General features: G+C 38.9%; 1 protein-coding gene across 2 annotated transcripts in view; it reads right to left on the bottom strand.

Moving 5' to 3' along the window:
• Positions 1-1,390: 1,390 nt before the first annotated feature.
• PPP3CA (protein phosphatase 3 catalytic subunit alpha) overlaps positions 1,391-18,624 on the bottom strand; it is a 170,596-nt gene continuing 153,362 nt past the window's right edge. The window contains exons 11-14 of one of the 2 annotated variants that reach the window (XM_005484710.4): positions 12,912-12,996; positions 8,992-9,089; positions 6,287-6,316; positions 1,391-3,134 (exon numbers count right to left, since the gene is read on the bottom strand). In XM_005484710.4, coding sequence (XP_005484767.1) covers positions 2,941-3,134; positions 6,287-6,316; positions 8,992-9,089; positions 12,912-12,996 — 407 coding nt within the window. In that variant the 3' untranslated portion in view covers positions 1,391-2,940. The remainder of the gene's footprint in view (positions 3,135-6,286; positions 6,317-8,991; positions 9,090-12,911; positions 12,997-18,624) is intronic. The other variant, XM_005484711.4, reaches the window with a different exon arrangement.

Raw genomic sequence — 18,624 nt, 5'->3', positions numbered from 1 at the left:
GAAGCTTTGGAAATTGTTTTTGGTCCTTCCAGGAACATTTGAGTATAGCTTAGACTATCCCTTGGAGCCATGCAGAAACTGCCCCTCAGTAGGATGGCAGGTTTTGCTTCAGGAAGGAGCCTGGCCATCCTACCTGGATGCAGAGGACACAGCTCTTTTGCATGCTCTGGACACTTTTCATTCTTCTGAGATGCAAAAAGTTCCAAAACCTCTTTTGTGACCAGATACTTTGTACATTCCCTAGTAGATCACTCATCCTGGGCTGACTTGCTTATCTAACAAATTCTTCAGCAACTACAGCAGACATTTCCAGCCCAAGTGATTGGTAGCATGGACCTTTTGGGTTAAATCTACCAACTGAGAGCCTAAGCAGAGTCACTGCTGAGCAGAACCCCCCCTTCTGTACTGTCAGGCTGGCTGGTGGAACTGCCAGGGCCTAAGTGAAATGCAGGCAGACAGCATTTCAGACTGTGCTGCCCAGCAGCGCTGCCGTGCAGCACGGGGCCTCTCCAGAGCAGGACTTACCTCAGGTAACCTGCAGTGCTCAGGGAGCACACAGGGCTCAGCAGGAAAGCCAAGTGGTCACGCAAAGTGTCACTGTCCCCTTCTGCACACAGCGTGCCCCTGAACCAGAGGGACAAACAGCTCCACCTGGCAGACGAGCACACAGACTCTGTGCGTCTGTGCTGCACCTCTACACAATCTGAAATGAAAAGTTACATCTGAAATAGTCCCAGATATTATGAAACCTCTTTATTTTTGCCACCTGTCATATGTTGTCAAAATTAGCAAGAGCTAAAGTGGGAAAAACATGTAAGAAAGCAGGCACTGAGCCTGTATTTAATAATGGTACCTGAAAGGAGGGCTAAGGCAATACCCACATCATTGCACCGTTTGGCATCACCTGTCAGCTCTTCGCAGCATGATGGACTTGGGAAGGATGCTGAGCACAGTTAGGAAGAAAATGAGAAGGCAGAGCTTTGACAGTTCTTCTCTGACTAAAAGAGAGAGCATTTGAAATAAAATTGTAATCATTGTAAATGATACTCGTTGACCTTTTTAAACACTCCGGATAAAGGGAAAACACACAGAGGGCTTTTTTTTTCTTAGGCACTCTACTTGTGGGGTACATCCCACTCATTTTAGTGAAAACCCAACATTCTAACCAGACCTTGGGGGAAGTCTGCAGAACTGAAGAACTGACAGAAGTCAGTAGCTGGGTAACACACGAGTTTATTTCTCGATAAAGAACTGACCTTGAATCTTGAAACAAGTCACTCATCTCTTTCACCAGCGCTCCTCTCCTGCCCACAGCAAAAGAGAGCAAGAAGCACACACGTGTGGGGCCTGCGCTCTTCTGCCACTGAGATGGCAAGAAAGGGCAGGATGCTTAAGTTCATGCACATTTTTATTGAGTAGTAATATAAAATGCTTCTTTCATTGTTACAAGTGCATGCTTTGATTGCCAACATTTCGAAGTCAAATTACAAAGGCAAGGCTGTAGGCTGTAGTGAATTACTTGGGCACTTATACAATTGTTAAAAAATATCAATGGACTGTTTGTTTTGTTGCCTTTTCTTTTTTAGAATGAACCAGTTGAAACCCGTAACTGATATACAAAGGGAAAAAAGTGAAAAAATTACACATTTTGTGGCACATGACAAAACAGAACAAAATGACTAAACCATTATGACATTAACAGTTATCATGCATTTAGAATTTCACATGTAACTACAAACTTATTTAAATTTCACAAGGTTTGCTAAACATGCTACCCATCTATATGTGCACTGACAAGCTTATGTTAAAAATTTTAAGAATACTCTCCCCCATTAGATTTTTCAAAGCTTTTTTGATTACAAAATTTCAAAGGCATTAAGCATTTTCTTTTTAGAGAATATAAAGTACGCCAGTATACATACATTTCCAGTATAAGTCAGACCACTAAGCGCATTACAGTCCCATACAGGCCTATACAGCCATTTTTTCTTAAAAAACATGCATAGGCAGATTTTTACAGAATATAGATGCTTTTCACTGCACTTAATATGGTGTCTTGTTCACTATACTTAAAAATGCACCACTCATAAATATTTAAATTTAGCAAGCCACAACCAAGACTTGTTTTACCAAAAAAACCCCAGAAAACCTCCGAAACCAAACCCCCCTAAATATAAACAGCAAAAAAAGATAAATGTTATTATTCCAGTTTTTTTTAACAAAGAAAAAGATAATTGCTGCCAAATTAGTAAGGTAAGTGTTATATTTAAAGAAGGGCATTGAAGCACACTAAAGAAACCTGAGGTAAGCATAATCTGTACAAAATTAAACTGTCGCTCTCGCTCGCTCTCTCACTCTCTCTCTCTCTCTCTTTTTTTTGGCATTTTAAACAAATTTCCAACTTTTTTTTTTCTTTTTTTCTCTATATTTTTAAAGAGTGCCTAATTTATTTCATAGCCATTGTCTGACAAGAGTAGCAAAACATTATCAATAAATAGTCCTTATTTAGTTTGTACATTTTGTTAAAAATGTTTTGATGTTGTAGATGTTGAGTGCTGCAACTGTAAACGTACAATAGTTAGTAAGAAATTAAACAAAGTTTTCATGTCCAGTAACATAATAAAAGGCCTTTCAGTAACATAGCTAGACGTTCCCAATGCAGTAGGAAAACATGTTCATTCCCCTAACTTTGCAATATATACCAGCATGAGCTTTCATTTTTCTACAAGCATTTAAAGGCATATCCAAAGGAGGTGTGTCTCCCCCACCCGCCCTCCCACCAAATTAAAGTTGACGATCTCTTTGTTGATGATTTTTGTAAACTGAATCCAACACCTGGCCCCCAGAGCAAACAAGCTATTATCAGAGGCAAGAACACCCCAGTGCTGACGTGCAGCAACCCCATGGCGCCCTGCAGCTCACCCCCCTCCCGGACAGTGGTCACTGGATATTGCTGCTATTACTGCCGTTGCTGTCCGTGCCATTAGTCTCTGTGGAGATTGCCTTGTTGATGGAGTTAAGGTTGGCATCGGATGGCACGTCTCTGCGCGGAGGCATTCGCTCATTAATTCGATCTAAGCCTTTGGCCTCTTCGAAGCTAGTGATCTTATGCTGGGGTGAAAATCCTTTGATAGCTAAATAAAGGATTATTGAAAAATAAAATTAGCAAGTTAAAACTCTCAGCAGCTTTTCCCCCAGTTTAGCAACAAGTGCAGGAGTCCTTCTTTGGGAAGGCAGCAAAGAGAAGATCTGACACCACTACCAACTCCTTACCACGCTCAGAAAGAGCTGGGTCTCACCACCACCGTCCCTTCCAACACAACTATTGTTTTCAACACGATCGACTCCCAGTATTTTGTTGTCCACTGGGGCTCTGCTTAGAACACCAAGACGCTGACAGGAAACTACGGTTTGCACTTGGAACCATGCTGAGGGCACAGCTGTGAGCTGGTGAGTTGGCATTTGCTGTCACCACTTACAGCCTTATGGACACTGTGCCTTGTCCTAGTGCTCTTCCATCAGGCAAAACTCTCACCTGACTGCCAAAGATCATGCAAAAAGTGCTGGCTACTTCCAGATGGTGATGACATGGTGAGGCCACTTTGTGGGATATACATGAAAGCTAGGGAAGATCTGCAATGACCCTACAACAAGCTGCCCTCTGTTCTCAACACAGGTGAGCTGCTTGTTGATTGCCTGGGGCAATTATTCTCCCTGATACAACCCTGGACTCATAGAAAGCAGCTTGATTCAAATGGCAGGAGCACTGTGCAACATAGATCAGGGATATTGTCATTTTGGAACAGTTTAGCTCAGGAAATGCACTGACAAAAGACCGAAGTTCCAACTGAGGATTTATGATCTGCCCTTTAGCAGCGACATTGGTGAGGCCATACCAACCTCAGAAGGAAGCCACAGGCCAAGGAATGTAGTCACAGACTGCGAATTTTTATTTTATTCTCTCTCTAATTGAAGTGTTCCAGATCTTTAGATTTAAAGCAAAAGATAAAAAAAGCACTGGATGCAAACAGCAGGTCACAGCCCCATAGATCAGCCTTCTGTGTCTTTTTTCTCTTATCTGTACCAAATCAGTGCACTGCACTTCCAGAACTGGAATTTCTGCTAGGCCTCTATCATAACATGCCACAGAGCAGAAATGGTGCTTTAGTACCAGGAAACTGCAAACTCCCTGGGGAGAAAATTGTAGGGGAGTTTCAGAGATCCAATTCAGTATTCCTTCTCCCCTTTTCTCTTCTCCTTACCCCCAGATACTCTCCTATGCAGTCCCAGTTCTGGACAAGCTGGTAACTTTGTTAAAAAAAAAAAAAGCCTAACACAGCCAAAACCCCAGAACATCCCTGGTACCAAGCTACCACTCCTTGTATTTAGTGGGGAGCAAGAAAAGGCAATTTTCATGCTGGTCGCACCAGCCTTTCCTGTGAAAAATGATAGATCCTGCTTGTCTCAGGATTTAGTTCTTTAGCCAGTTTCACAAATGTTTCATTGGAACTTTGTGAAGTGCATGGTTTTTAACATGTATTATACTTCAACTCAGGAAAACAACAACATAATGGTGACTAGTCAAGTGAGCAGGGACGGAGCAGTGGAAACAGAACAGGTTGTACAGTGAGTTTTCTTAGGGTTTGCCTTTTGGGTTGGCTTTTGTTTTATTTACCTTCTACCACAAAATGAAGAAGTCTAACAAGCACCCGCGCTAATCCCTTAAAGCAATAGTTTAATGGATGGCTGCATTGAAGCTGAAGCAGTTGCCATGTCCTGGAGCTTGCCAGCAGCACAGCCCAGTTGGTGTCACTGGGCCCTGAAGGAGAACTGGTGAAACTTCTCCTCCATCAGAAGCTTCACCTGTGTGGAGCAGTAGTTGTGACTAGGGTGACAGTGTCTAACTAGCAAGGATGGCAAATCAAGAATGAACTTGAGGGGTGCATGTTGCTGGCATGGGGGCACGTTAAGGGATTGTATTTCCAGTATACACATTATTGTCTGTAACACTAAGGAAGGTGCTCTGCTGTAGTTGCTGGTCAGACAACGAATATTAGCAGGTTACATTGAGAGTCTACTAAAACACAACACATAGTCACAGAAAATCACAGAAAACAGCCAAACTGTCAACAAGAATGCACACTGCAGATTAGAGATTGCTGATAGGAATAGATAATTCCAACATAAATAGCAGCTTACTCACTGCTATTTAGAAAGCAGTTGTATTTTCTCTTACTTGTTTGTTCTGTAATTTTAATCACTGCTTTAAAAAATTCAAAAACAAATTCAACTGGCCAAAAGGGCACATCTTACCAAAGGACAACAATCACCAGACTTTTTTTAAAAATTAGTTAAAAAAAAACCCACAGAAAATTTGAGAGGGGCAAGAACAAAATACAACTGAAGAATTTTGTTTTAAAGGGGAATTCTGAAAATTCTTCTTCCAAAACTTTATAATATTGAACAAATATTGTACATCTACATTGCAATACATGGTTACTTAGATTTTACCTTAAGTGTTCAAAATTGTTAAGGGTTAAATTAGAGGTCTGTCAACAAAACACCAGTTTTCAATACTGAGCATTCAGAAATCTTCTAAGGCAGCCAGTCACTTTATATGCAGCTAAAATGGTGCCTGTGTTAATGGTTGCTCTAACGTAAATATCCAGGGTGTAAACTGCCGCTACCAAAAGAAGCAGACATCTTGCAGACAAATGTCTCGTGTTGTTTTACTTTTAAAGGGAAACAGAAACATGCTGTACTATAACAAAAGACCAATAATTTTTTTTCATTAGTGACCTAAAAGAAAGGAAACAAACTGAAGCATAAATAAAAAAAAGCGGAAAAGAAACAACAAGAAAAAGAGAGAATATATAAAAAGCTATGTGTTTTCTTTGACCACAAATTGCTGAGGATAGTTTGAGCCAGCCTCCAGCACACAGATTTTGAGCTATGTGTCACAAAGCATTTATGAGTGCTGCCAAGTTATGTCCCGTGAAATCTGAGTTCCCTGATCTCCTCCTGTGGCATTACTCAGTGCTTAATTCAACATAAAGCAATTCCAATGTGTTTGTAACTTACAGAAAGAGAAAAACCTCAATAGCAGCAACAGAAAGAAAAACCAAAAAAACACTTTCCCCTTTAAAGCAATTACATTTTGGTTAATACCGAGCCACAATTGTTAGCCCAACACCCACACAATCTGTACAAGCTACAGCAAAATGAATACACCCAGCAGAGCCCTTATCTGTTGTGGCACCAACAGAAAGGGGACTGGCCAATTTACCTTCATCAGCCTCAATAGCCTCAACAGTAGCTGAAGAGAAGAAAGGGGTAGCAAAACGAATGAGAAAAAATGAGCAGAGGATTTCAACTCTAAGAACAAGTCAGTGAATAGCAAAGGAGCTACAACACTAATGTTACTGTAAGTGCTGGATTTTGGCAAAACAGACACACAGAAAAATGTTTAGACAAAAACAGTAATTTGCAGATTGAATTAAGCTAGAGTTTGTTTTAAAGCAGAAGTTTCACAAACTAAAAGTTTTTAAAGACACATTTAACAAGTTTTCTTTTGACTCAAAAGAACTATAAAACGTAAATGTCTTCCACACTGCACATCTGACCTGAAAAGGTCATTATATAATTGTCCCAGCTCTCAGTAAGAGCAGTTTGACTTGCCCTGTCAAAAGAGAACAAAAAATGGCATAAAGCCATCGCACAAAATTCATACAACTTACAACATCAGCCCAAAAAGTACTGATGCAGTACAAGGCAAAGGAATTCCATATACAACTTAACAGAATTAGTTTTTTCTCTCTCCTGACTAAAAGAAACATCCCCACAGCATGGGATCCTCAGAAAGCTTTGCCTTTGCTTGCAACCTTGCCCAGTCTGCTCCATCCGTAAACTTTATTTTTGTCAACCCAGTCTCTGAAAAAGCACATTTTACTAATATTTTATTTAAATCAATGGATGCAGATGTAAGATTGACTGTTGGACCTCCAAAGTTGCAAAGCCAGGTCAGAGAGAGCAGAGCTTGTAACCGGGAGATTGCTGCAATGTTATGAATACCATGTTACCACTGTTATGAAATCATTAATGGTTCTTAAACATATACTTTCATTTGAGTTTTACCCATCAGCTTTGGTATGCATTTTTTTTTATAGTCAGAGATTTAGAAGCTGATGCAAATCATTAAATGCAATCCAATATAGCAAATATTTTAAAAGAAATTTTGATTTTCAAGAATTTCTGTGGTTTAGAGAATAGTTCAAGAAATCAAGTTTTTAGGAAGTTGTCTCTTCTTTTTTGTCTTGTTTTCCCCTATGTAAAACCCAAACTTTTTTTTTTAAGTTAGGATATCAAATATGGATTAATATATGTTCTAAAATATCTATACTATTATCTTGCTGCATGGGGAAGTGAGAGGATTTAACCCTCATGCACCAAGGTAAACCTATGCCTCTCAAGCAGCAGAGCAAGAGAGATGGCCAAAAACAAGGAACAAAACCAACGCAAACTTGAAAGAAAAGCAAACATGAGAACTAGGATGAAAAATTAAAATGAATAACCAGATCCAAACCAGCACTGACACATTAGAAAAAATGAGGACTAAAATGTATACTTCCACAACAGAACATACTACTCATATTTTCTGTTAATACATATGGCAATATGTGTGCTTAACAGAAACTATATGAACTTCAGAGTATTTGGTGAATGGGGTATTGTGTGTTAACTAATGCAGAAGCTTGTGTATAGTAATGTTTTACTGAGCCAGAATACTGCAGTATGAGGAGATTTTTCCTTTTAGCCATTGTAGCAAGAACATTTGGCAATTTTCTCAAATTTATTTCTATTCCTAATATTTTGCCAGGGCAACAATAGCAGTTTCCTTGGACCAAATTTTCTGACAAATGTAAAACAACTATGTGGAGAAAAGCCTAGGTGAAAACCAGAAACCCATTAAGAAAGGCCTCCTGTGAAATCATATTGCAGCATTTCCAAAGCAGAACGTTACTATGTCCATCACACACAAGTCATCAACAAGAAACAAGAGAAGGGAAAAAAGTGGAAAAGGAGGTTTACCACCATATACCTGAATCTTCCAGATAAAAGAGACAGTAAAGGGAAAAATACAGAGAAAGAATACTCCAGGAAGGAAAGAGGAAAACAAGAGGCTGAGACTGTGTCAAGGTTATAAAGCATCTCTATTTCTTACATCTACTGCCAGCAGAATCTCTATAAATGAGAAACCTTTATGCGTGCCTGCAATATACTCTACAGCAGTACACACAGGAAAAAAAAGGAGAGCTTCCAGTAATTAAACACTTTGCACTCCTTATTCCATAAGGAAACAAAGGCAGTCCTACCATAGACTTACCAATTTCCTGTAACAAGAAGCACTTGGTATAAAACTGACAATCTGTATTGTGTTTGTGTATAAGGCAAACACTGTGTTTGGAAGAGCCTCCCTTCACTTGGGCTTAAATCACAGTGGAATTGTTCTCATGTTGTCGCCTAGAATTTCTAGGAGAGAAAATCTAATTCTAGACCTATTTTCCACTGGTGGCTCTCTATAAGGAAGAACAAATCAGATAAAATAAGAGTTTGAGTGTCATTAGCTAAGCTGAACCTTCAGTACTCCATGTATCAAAGGCTGCTCTTTAAAAAAAAAACCCAAAAGATGCTCTGAACTGTGGAAAGAGTGCACGTCACATACAATCCTGAGCTACCATTCTGAACTGTTGATTTTCAGGGGCTCCCCCCTCCCTCTTTTTCTCTAAAAGTTGATGGTATGTATTAAGTCTTGAGATTTGGCCTTACATGAACTGCTCACAAATGCTCCAACACAACAAACTGCCTGGTTTTTTCTGCCCTTTGTTTTTTTTTTTTTTTTCTGAGACAGCTGTGGCTACTTTTCTTAGGTTCTGCAGTTGAAAACCAATTGTTTTTGTACACAGGACAAGACACACAGGCCAGCAGGCTTACCGCTTTGCAGTGTTTGTTTTCCTCCAGAGAGCACACCACTGGGCAGCATTCCTGTCGGGGTCAAACCTTTCAGCGTCAGCACACTCTCACTCTCTTCTCTGCAAAGGTTAAAGAAAACAAGAAAAATAAAACCACCAAAAGTAAATGTCTTTGTTAAAAACACAATATATGTTTAGACATCTTAAGCTATTACGGCATGCCCTGCAATGATTTTGTCATCTCCAATCTCCATGCCAAGATAGACTGAATTTGGTGATGACATCAGCACCAGTGAAATCCCATTCACTTCTGTGTACATTTGTCAAACCTTTGCATCACACCATATGCAGCTCCTACTGCAGTTAACACTATAACCTGTGCCTATGGAACAATACATCTCTCAACTCAAATCTGACAGGAGAAGGACTAGAAATTGCCAACAATGCATCTAGGCATTTTACACTGTGTGGTCCAAAATCAACTTAAACTGTTAGTTTGCTCTTGTCTGCACTAGCAGGCAGGTGCATTATTTATTGATGACCACCAGCCACTCAAGGAAAGGCAGCTAAAAGCTCATTAAAATTAATAAGCACTTCCATCCTTGCTAGTACTGTCCTTAATAATTTTGTATGCTAAAAATAATATGGATTAAACAAAATTATTTTATGAAACTGAAATATGCTTTGCTAGTCTCCAAATACATAGTTTTTAAATATATGGCTAGAGGAATACACCAGCTCTATCCAGAGAAGCCTTTAATAAAGCTTTCTACAAGGACTGTGATGCTGCCTATGATGACATACTTTTTCAGCAGCAAAAGTGACCCCAATTCCTTAAGAGAAACCTATTTTGAAGTGCTTTACTTTGAAGTATATAATGACATTAAGCTGGAGGAAGCAAATACAAAGACAGAATTTAGTTCCATATCCACTTGAGGATAATGTGGTTTTGTCTATAAAAACTGTCTCTCAACAATTCTACTACTTACAATTTCCTTTGGACCTACATGCCCTGAATGACTCACATATATGAAACAACTCTTGTTTACCTACTACATATACTCTTCCAGTTCTATTTTTAGTTTGAAAATAATTCTGCTTGCACTCACTTTTCATTATGTAACCGTCAAAATCAAATTGTGACCATTTTGTTTGCAAGTTTCCCAAGCAATTAAAACTAACGCAAGAGCAAAATATTTTCAGAATTAACACAGTATTTTTATCATCAACAGTTACACAGCAAAGCTTTTGCTTTCTCTCAATTATTCAGTATATTACATTTTTTTTTTTTAAATTAAACTGCAATGGCACTTTTAGCTTTACCCTCCTGGATTAAGTTTACTGACTGTATTTTTATTATCTTTAAACTGAATGTGTACAAGAAAGATGTGTGTCACAAATATCATGATGTTTTAGCCTTCAGTGTTCCTTCATTTCTATTTGATGTCATTTATTTCTATTTTAAAAAAAAGGATAATAAACTGATTAAGTATTTTATTTAACTCTCTCCAGTCTAAATACACCAAAAGAAAAGTGAGACTTGAGAAACAAAGCTGGAGAGAGTAAATGACAAGGAATCACGAAGTCTTCCATTTAGCTAAAGCCAATCTTTCCATAATATCTATTTTCATCAAAGCTCATTTATAACATTTGAAACTCAATACAACACTATTTTGATACCTAATTTTTTACACAAAAATGGCTGAAATTATTTCAGCTTTACATTCAAGTTATATCCTTGAGGAAAGGGACCACTCCAGCACAAAGAAAAGATGACTAAATTCTTTGCACATGGTCAGATTAGGTGCTAATGTTTCAGAAAGATTTCAAGAATAAGTGAAATAAACTTCATAAAACACAATGACTTGAACAGGAACTTCAAAGATTTCCAGAGCAGGTTGGTATATAGACAGATGATAGATGGTGGTGCTGCTGATTTCTTCCCAGGGTTACACACAATTACCTGACACTTGTGTCTTATGTGGATTATGCTGGCAAGACAGAAAAAATATCCCAGGCTTTTCTACAGGAATAGTATCTGCAAGATTACCTTGTGAAATTTTTACTGCCTAGCAGCCTGCCACCTAGCTGAGGAGAATCAGCCTTTCTCAGAAAAAAAGATAACTGGGATACATTTCCTGAGGTATCCCAGTGATGGCTGGGATGAAATGCCACTCATCCCCCTGGAAGACTTGTCACCAAAACCATGCATTGCAGGTACCCGTTTATTTGCTGACTATACTTTGGATCACAGTGAGGATGCGCTGTATTTGCTGGTTAAAGCTAAGGGAGAACAAATTACTCTTCATCTTCAGTATTTCCTGCAAAGCTTTCAAGGCCATCAATAATCAAGAGCTGTAAAAATGCTGTGGTGGTTTTGCCTAGGGTAGACTTAAGATTTGAGACTTATGTGTGTCATTGTAGAGAGAGCACATGTAGGAATTATTCTGTATCCCTCTTCCATCCTTGAAACCATTGAAAAGCTTCTGCCCTACAGATCCCTTTGAAGAAGTCTGACACATGGCTGATGTCAATCATCTGTAAGTTGCACAACTCCAAATACATCAGCTGATCATGCAACTTCAGATTCTTCTGCTCATTAAAGTTCACAACTCTTGTGAACTAATCCTGTATTTTAAAAGGTGGTTCACAACAGAATACAGTAAATCCAGAAGCTGTGGTTCAAGGTTATGGGAGAAAGCCAAGTTTCCCAAACTTTGTTTGCTCAACTATCATTAGAGAAAAATAGTTGTGCTGTTTTATGCAGGTGGTAGCAGCCACCTCCAGGCTCTCTGCCAGACTTGGTACAGAGAAGCAGGTGGAAACATTTGATTGCTCCCCCATCTTGTTTAGGGAAAAGGCATGATGCCAACCTGTTTTTTTATGGGCACCACTTTGAAGTAGCTCATGCATCACCAGTAAGTCAGTTGTAATACTTAGGGATCCCCAGGTACAAAGCCTTCCATCTCAGCTTGCTATTTAAGGCTATGCTGCTGCAATCTGCAAGGTGTGGGTGAGCTGCTGTGCCCATGCAAAGCCCTGCAGAGAACCTGCCCACTGCTGGCATGCTGCATTCAAAGCAAGCAAGTTGGACATTTCCACTGAAATTAAATAGTGGATTCTTCAAGTAACTATTTTATTTATTCTTCTTACATCAATCGTGAAATCATAACAGTAAATGTTTTAGAACTCCCATGATTTTTCACTAAGCATAATCCCATCAACTGACTCCAGCAGACCAACACACAGCTTCCTGAGGAAAAAAACGCTCGCTGAAAGGGAGGGAGAACTGTATTTTCTATATTTAGGCTTCAGCACAGTACAGCATGTTTTCTCTTCTGCTCAGAGACATCAAATGGAGAGTGCTAAACATTGGGTAGCAATTAGTTACTCATGTTCATGTGTTTGGGGGAGTGCAGCCCAAAGGAGCAAGTTGCTGTTGCCTGCACAACCATTTCCTGGATTTCTAGGTAAATGACCCTAATGCTTTCATCTTTAGTCATCATTACTCGTGGCTGTAGCAACATCTGCGGGTGACGAAGTGTGACAGCTGACTTCTTTTTTAATGAGAGGGGATGTGTAACATACCCTTTCCCCACATTTAACACTTGCCTCACAGGGGCTAGAAGTTAATTAGTACACCTGGTCAGTAAAAGTTTTTAAAAATGGTAATTGGAATTTTTTTTCCTGATGTCTTTTGTTTGTTTCATATTCAGCAGAAGCCCTGAGGAAGACTATCAGAGCCAAAATAAATAGCACCACTGTATAAATAAAACAATCTCTGAAAGACTGCAGTAGATCTCAGTTGGGCGGTAGAACTCAGTTGAGTGGTATACTAAAATAGCAGATTTGCTGTTTGATTAACTGTTGAGTGCTCTAAGTAACCATTCAAAGATATCATTCAACACTTAAAAAGAAAACTAACCCAGCATAGAGCCTTACCTTAACACTGAGAAAACTCTAGCCATTTTTCCTATTGCTCGTATCTTGTTCCTTATAACCTCCTTTCGAGCAGCAGCTGTTGCACCTATGGAAAAGATATTAAAAACTCTTATAGGGATTTATAAACAATTTATCACTAAATACTTTCAACACTAAATACAAGAAGTGTCATATTAATGCTACAGTTTGCCAAAATAAGCCACATTTGCAATTATAACTGAAAACAATTTTTCTCATTCTTAGTTAAAAATTATTTAAAGATAATAAAACCTAAGAGCAGAGTCCTGGAAATGAGCATGAGATTATAGGGATTGTGTAGGCTGGCAGTGGCAAAGAGAGTTCTACAGAGCAATTTCCTTCTAATCACTGCTATGGACTGCTCAAAATTACAATTGCTTTGAAATTTGTGAACTCATGCAATACTCTGCCTTTTAAAAAAGCTATAGTGCAACACAGACTACAGTTTGGCTGAGTTTCAGGTGTACTTGTTACTTGGTATCATCAAAATCTGTACATGCAAGAGAGAACCACCTGAATGGAAATAAGCAAACGGGACTTATTACAAAGGATCCTCCACATCCCCAAGAAAATGTTCTGTTATACTCAGAAAGCCAGTTTCATTAATTATCACAATCAGAACCACATACATCATGAAGATTTCTCCTAAAAGTTTCCGAAGGACAGCTAACCTTGACTGGTGTGGATGCTGCCTGACAACTCCTGCCTATTCAGACACCACTATACATCACAGCAACGCTTCCTTCTCTGTTACTCCAGAATTGAAGGGCAAAAATGAAAATTTCTGTTTTCAAATCCTAACAAATTCATCCACTTTGTAGAGCCCATCAGGGAAGCTAAATCAGCAGAAAGGGGTAAAAATGAGGAGGACAACATTAGTGAAGAATATGCTTGGATGAAACAAGTGGCGATGGAATCAGAACTGGCTTCAGCGTGCAACAATCCAACACCTCCCAACACCTCACACCAGCTTTCCTGCCCTGAAAAACTGTTATGACAGGAGCTCAAGGTCATGGAATTCATTAACTCAATGGACTTTTTTAGGGATAGCCCATAGACTAAGGGGAATGATATCTTTGTGTTTATCTACCAAAACCAGGAACAGTGATGGTGTACTGGAAAATGTGGGACCTGCCATGATATACCAGGCTACTGTCCTGGTTTTAGGTGGAATAAAGTTAGCTTTCTCCTTAAAAGATACTCAGAGTGATGGCTTTCAAATCTCCCACACATAAAGATAAAAATATAGAGCAAATATTAAAACATATAAAGATAAAAAGAGATATGAACACTTGGGCATAAATGTCTAATTCTAGACAATGAAGAGTGGGAGAAACAGCTATAATTCACCTGTAACTGAATTAATGTAATATACTTTAAACAGCTTAATGAAAAGTTTTATTAAAACAGCACTGATTCAGCTGGCTTCTCCAGGAACAGAAAGTGGTACCTTCCTGCCCCAGTACTATGATCTCACAGAACTCTCAAGACAGACAAGACATGGTTTTCAGCCCTTCCTATTCCAAAAACACTTGAGCATAATTTTTCTTCCTTTCTTACCCCTACACATCCCAATCCCTACTTGCGTATTACAAGTTCACACTGTTCTGGTGTATCTTATAAGGATATTCAAAAAATTGAACAGCAACTAAGACTGTTGGATATTTCAGAACTGAAAACTGGAACTGCAATTTATGACTGAAGTGAAATATAATGTCCTACACTTAAATACAAAATAAGAATTGAAAAAAAACCCTTCCTTAATCATAAAACAAAACAGGCTCAAAGGGGGTATTTTGTATCTCACTGATACATATAAAGGTTACTAAAAAAATATACTTAAAGAGTTTGGTCTCCACTGAATTTCCTAATGTGTCACAAATATGTGAAAATGACATATGTTTAGTAAAAATTACGAATAATGTTATTTATCCTCTCTGGCTTTATTAACAAATGCACCTGATATTCACAATGTTTATTGCTCTGTTAGTTTTGACTGAATATCACTAACCTCACAGTATGTGGATTTCTTGACTATTTATACATAAATCTTAGACTCACATTCCAAGTGCGTCTAGTTTAATATTTTGAAATTCACTATTACTGCAAATCCTGATGAATTACTTGAGCTATACCTAAGCACACACCTATGCGAAAGTAAATGGGTCAAAACCTGAAAACTGGCTATAGGTAAAAGGGTTAATTTTAGCCCTTGCAAACATTGCCTGATATCCTTTTAAGATTCTACCTTCTTTTCTTAGAACCATACACTCATTTAAGCTCAAAAATATCTCGAAAAGATATTCCAATATCTAAACAAACCCTTTTTGAATGAAGGAACTTAAAAAAAAAACTAAGTTGAAGTGCAAAAATTATCTAGGGGGTAATATAAAAGCTTAGAATCTTACTTCAGTGATTTAATAAGTTCCATTGGATTTTAGATTGGTATCAAACCCAGAATCGGCAAGCTGGATATGAAGGATTAATATAAAAGGTAATTCAAATGTTCAGGTTAAGAAGCACAACAACGAAAAAAAAGACTATAAATGCTGACAATACTCTGAGACATAGGATTGAACAGATTTAAAACAGTGCTGAGTAAAAAAGTCAACCCCAAATCTCTCACTGGTATCCTCATATATTTTATGTAGTTAAGCATTAGGAAAATTAATAAAACTTGAGCCTTCCAACTTATTGAATACCTTTCTTCTGTGCATAAATTGGATCTTCTTATGAATTCCAAAGAGGGGAAAAGAAAAAGATCAGTGATGTTTGTAGAGTGAAAATAAAAAATAATACAGAACATTTGACAACATCAATGGAAGTGTAATGTTTAAGTAAAGTCTGAAAAACAGAAAAGAAACAAATTAAGCAGAGAACATCCAAAAGGAAAGAAACAGATTGAAAATGAGAGGAGAAAAAGAAAAAAAAAAGAAACCTTTTCAGCTTAAAGCCTTGTTAGTAGGTTTTGCAGGGAATCAACATGCAGGCAGGAGACCAGCAGCAGTGTCACCACCTCTCCAACACTTTCTCTCTCCAAGACTTTCTCCTGCTTTGATAAAGCTATGATAAAGCACCATGCTCTGGGGACACTGGGCACCTAGTGCAAGCTGCTAGGTTGGTCCAGAGGCAGAGCACACCGATGTGCCGTGATGCACCTCACAGGAAAATGCTTTGGGCATGGAAGCAACCACATCTGACCAAATCACAGAGTGAATACTAAATACAAAGATCACATTAAAATGCCACTCTGCCACCAACTCACAGAAATTAAGTATGCACTGCAGCCCAGCCTTACCGGTTTGGAGGAGAACAAATGCAAACCACTGGGAAAACCCCTCAGTTTCTCTCCCAGCTAAAAATCAACTCATTGGCAAGCTAAGACACTCTCATCAGGCAGTACCACGAAGATCTGTATCAAGATATTGGTAAGTAACACACCTAAGGACAAGACTCTTGCTTTTGCTCTCTCAGTCTCTGTTAGTTGCTGCTGAGCTGGCTGCAGGCAGAGTTTACTGCAGTGAGATGTGGCAAATGTCACACACTACTGTTCACAGCAGAACCAGGTTATGACTGGCAGGAGATCTTTGACTTGGGAATTCTCTTTAGGTTGGAACTACAGCACTGTATTGGGAAGCTGTTTTCCAACAAAGGAATAAATGCAGTAGCTAATGGCTCTGACAGTGGCTTTTCTGTGGGAAGGCTGAGAGCTACATTGTTGAGGGCAATACAAAAAAAAATTGTAGATAATTTAGGAGTGTCTTCACGCCAAATCATGGTAAGGATGCATACAAAGCAAGCAGTGCATTTGTGTCAAATTGTTTATTGCATTATTGTAGCCTTTTAATTAGCAGTTTAGTTTATTCAATCAAATGCATGAGGCCAGAAATGTGGCTAATTAAAACAAAACAGAACTCTGACTGTATGCTTGCTAGGTAGAGGTATTTGCAGCTCCTGTTGCTAAGTGATATGTTTGATGCACAAACATACAGCACATGAGCTAACATTTGCCCAAGAGATTTTTTTCTGGATCAGATTATACTGCAACCACCACAGCAAACAGGAAAGAGAAAGTACAGCAAGAGGAAACTATCAGAGATAAGGAAACTTGACCTATCATGTTCTCTCATTTTTAAAGTGAGTAAAACCAAAAGGCCAATACAGGCCAGTAGGGACATATGGGATAAAGGGCATTACGATATTTAGGCTTTTTTCACAGTAAGCTTACACAGAAACTGCCTACAACAAATTGATCAGATCCCCATTATGTGTTTCCTTAGGGGGGAAAAAAACAGTGAGGAGGCAGGGGAAAAAAAAAAAAGGAACACATGCTGTTGAGCATCCTGCTCATGGCTAGATGCAACATACATGACTCAGAACTAAAAATAATAATAAATAAAAAAGGGCTCACAAGAACACCATGCAGTGAAGTCAGGCAATACTGATGGGGCATTGTTTTGAAGGAAGGAATGAGAGGGTAAGACAAGGCAAGAAAATGTACAAGAAGGTAACAAATGATCAGTGCAAACCATAGTCATGGACCATTCTCACTACATGTGGGAACCCAGGTCAGGGCATGTTCAAACTGCAAGGAGAGAAAGGAAATCAGCAGCGAGCCCTGAAAACTATTGATGATCTAAAAATAGCAATGGTTTTTAAGAATAATTCCATAAAACAAAATGCATCTGCTGTTGCAGATATCAGGTGTTTCCTACTATGGGAAATACTGCTAAAAAAAAAATCAGCCGTTAAACAGGACTAGTCCTCCAAGGAAGCTGGACAGAAATTACTGAGGAAGAACAGTGGAAATATTGAGCTACTGTAAGACTGTCAGCAGACAGTCCTTACAGAAACAGCTTTGATTAAGCTGGTAATCATTCTGGTCTGTTTCACGGAGAACACAAATGAAACACATCTTGTACTTCTCTTCCCCAAAAGGCAAGGCTTAAAAAAAAAAAAATAAACCAAAACAAAAAAAAGAGGGAACTCAACTTGAGAGAAAGAGAATTTTTGTTTGCTGTACAGATAAGAAATCAGAACCCACTAAGAAATCATTGCAGATATCAGCTTCCATTTAAACTTAAATCAACCTCAAATTTACTTCTATGTCAGAATCCTTCAATCTCTTCCATGTGCACGATCCCCATGACCCTAACGTGTCCATTGGGCTGTAGGTAAAAGTGAGAGCCCACAGCAAGCTGCAGCACCAGTGCCACAGAGCTCATTTTACAGCTCCAAGGGGATTGATTACCTGGGAAAGCAGACACAAACATATGCCAGCTCTGGTTTTTAGCTACACATGCTAAAGACAACTACATTTCTAGTATCTTCCTTACCATAATGTTTTACATAGAGAAATCATTCGTACGAAAAAAACCTGAGAGCAGATTTAGGTAACTGTATTAGTTAGCAGCACAGCAGTAGGAATGGTTTAGTTATTCCTCAGCTGGAAGGAAACTTTGCTGCTGTTAGATATTGTTACACAGCACACACACATGCGAGCCCAGAGCATTCCAGCCTGTCTCCCTGCTCAGACACCTGCAATGCTGCAAACTCCAGGTGTGGAGCAGTGCCATGGCAAAACTCCCAGGGAGGTGGGATGGGGGTTCACTTGCCTCTCAGAAAAAACACAGTAAATACAGAGACCTCCTTCAGCTGGAGACGGGTGCTGCTCAAGACCCCCAACACCTCCCTA

This window comes from Zonotrichia albicollis, chromosome 5, assembly GCF_047830755.1.
Source record: "Zonotrichia albicollis isolate bZonAlb1 chromosome 5, bZonAlb1.hap1, whole genome shotgun sequence".
NCBI lineage: Eukaryota > Metazoa > Chordata > Aves > Passeriformes > Passerellidae > Zonotrichia > Zonotrichia albicollis.
This window is presented reverse-complemented; position numbering and strand designations above follow the sequence as displayed.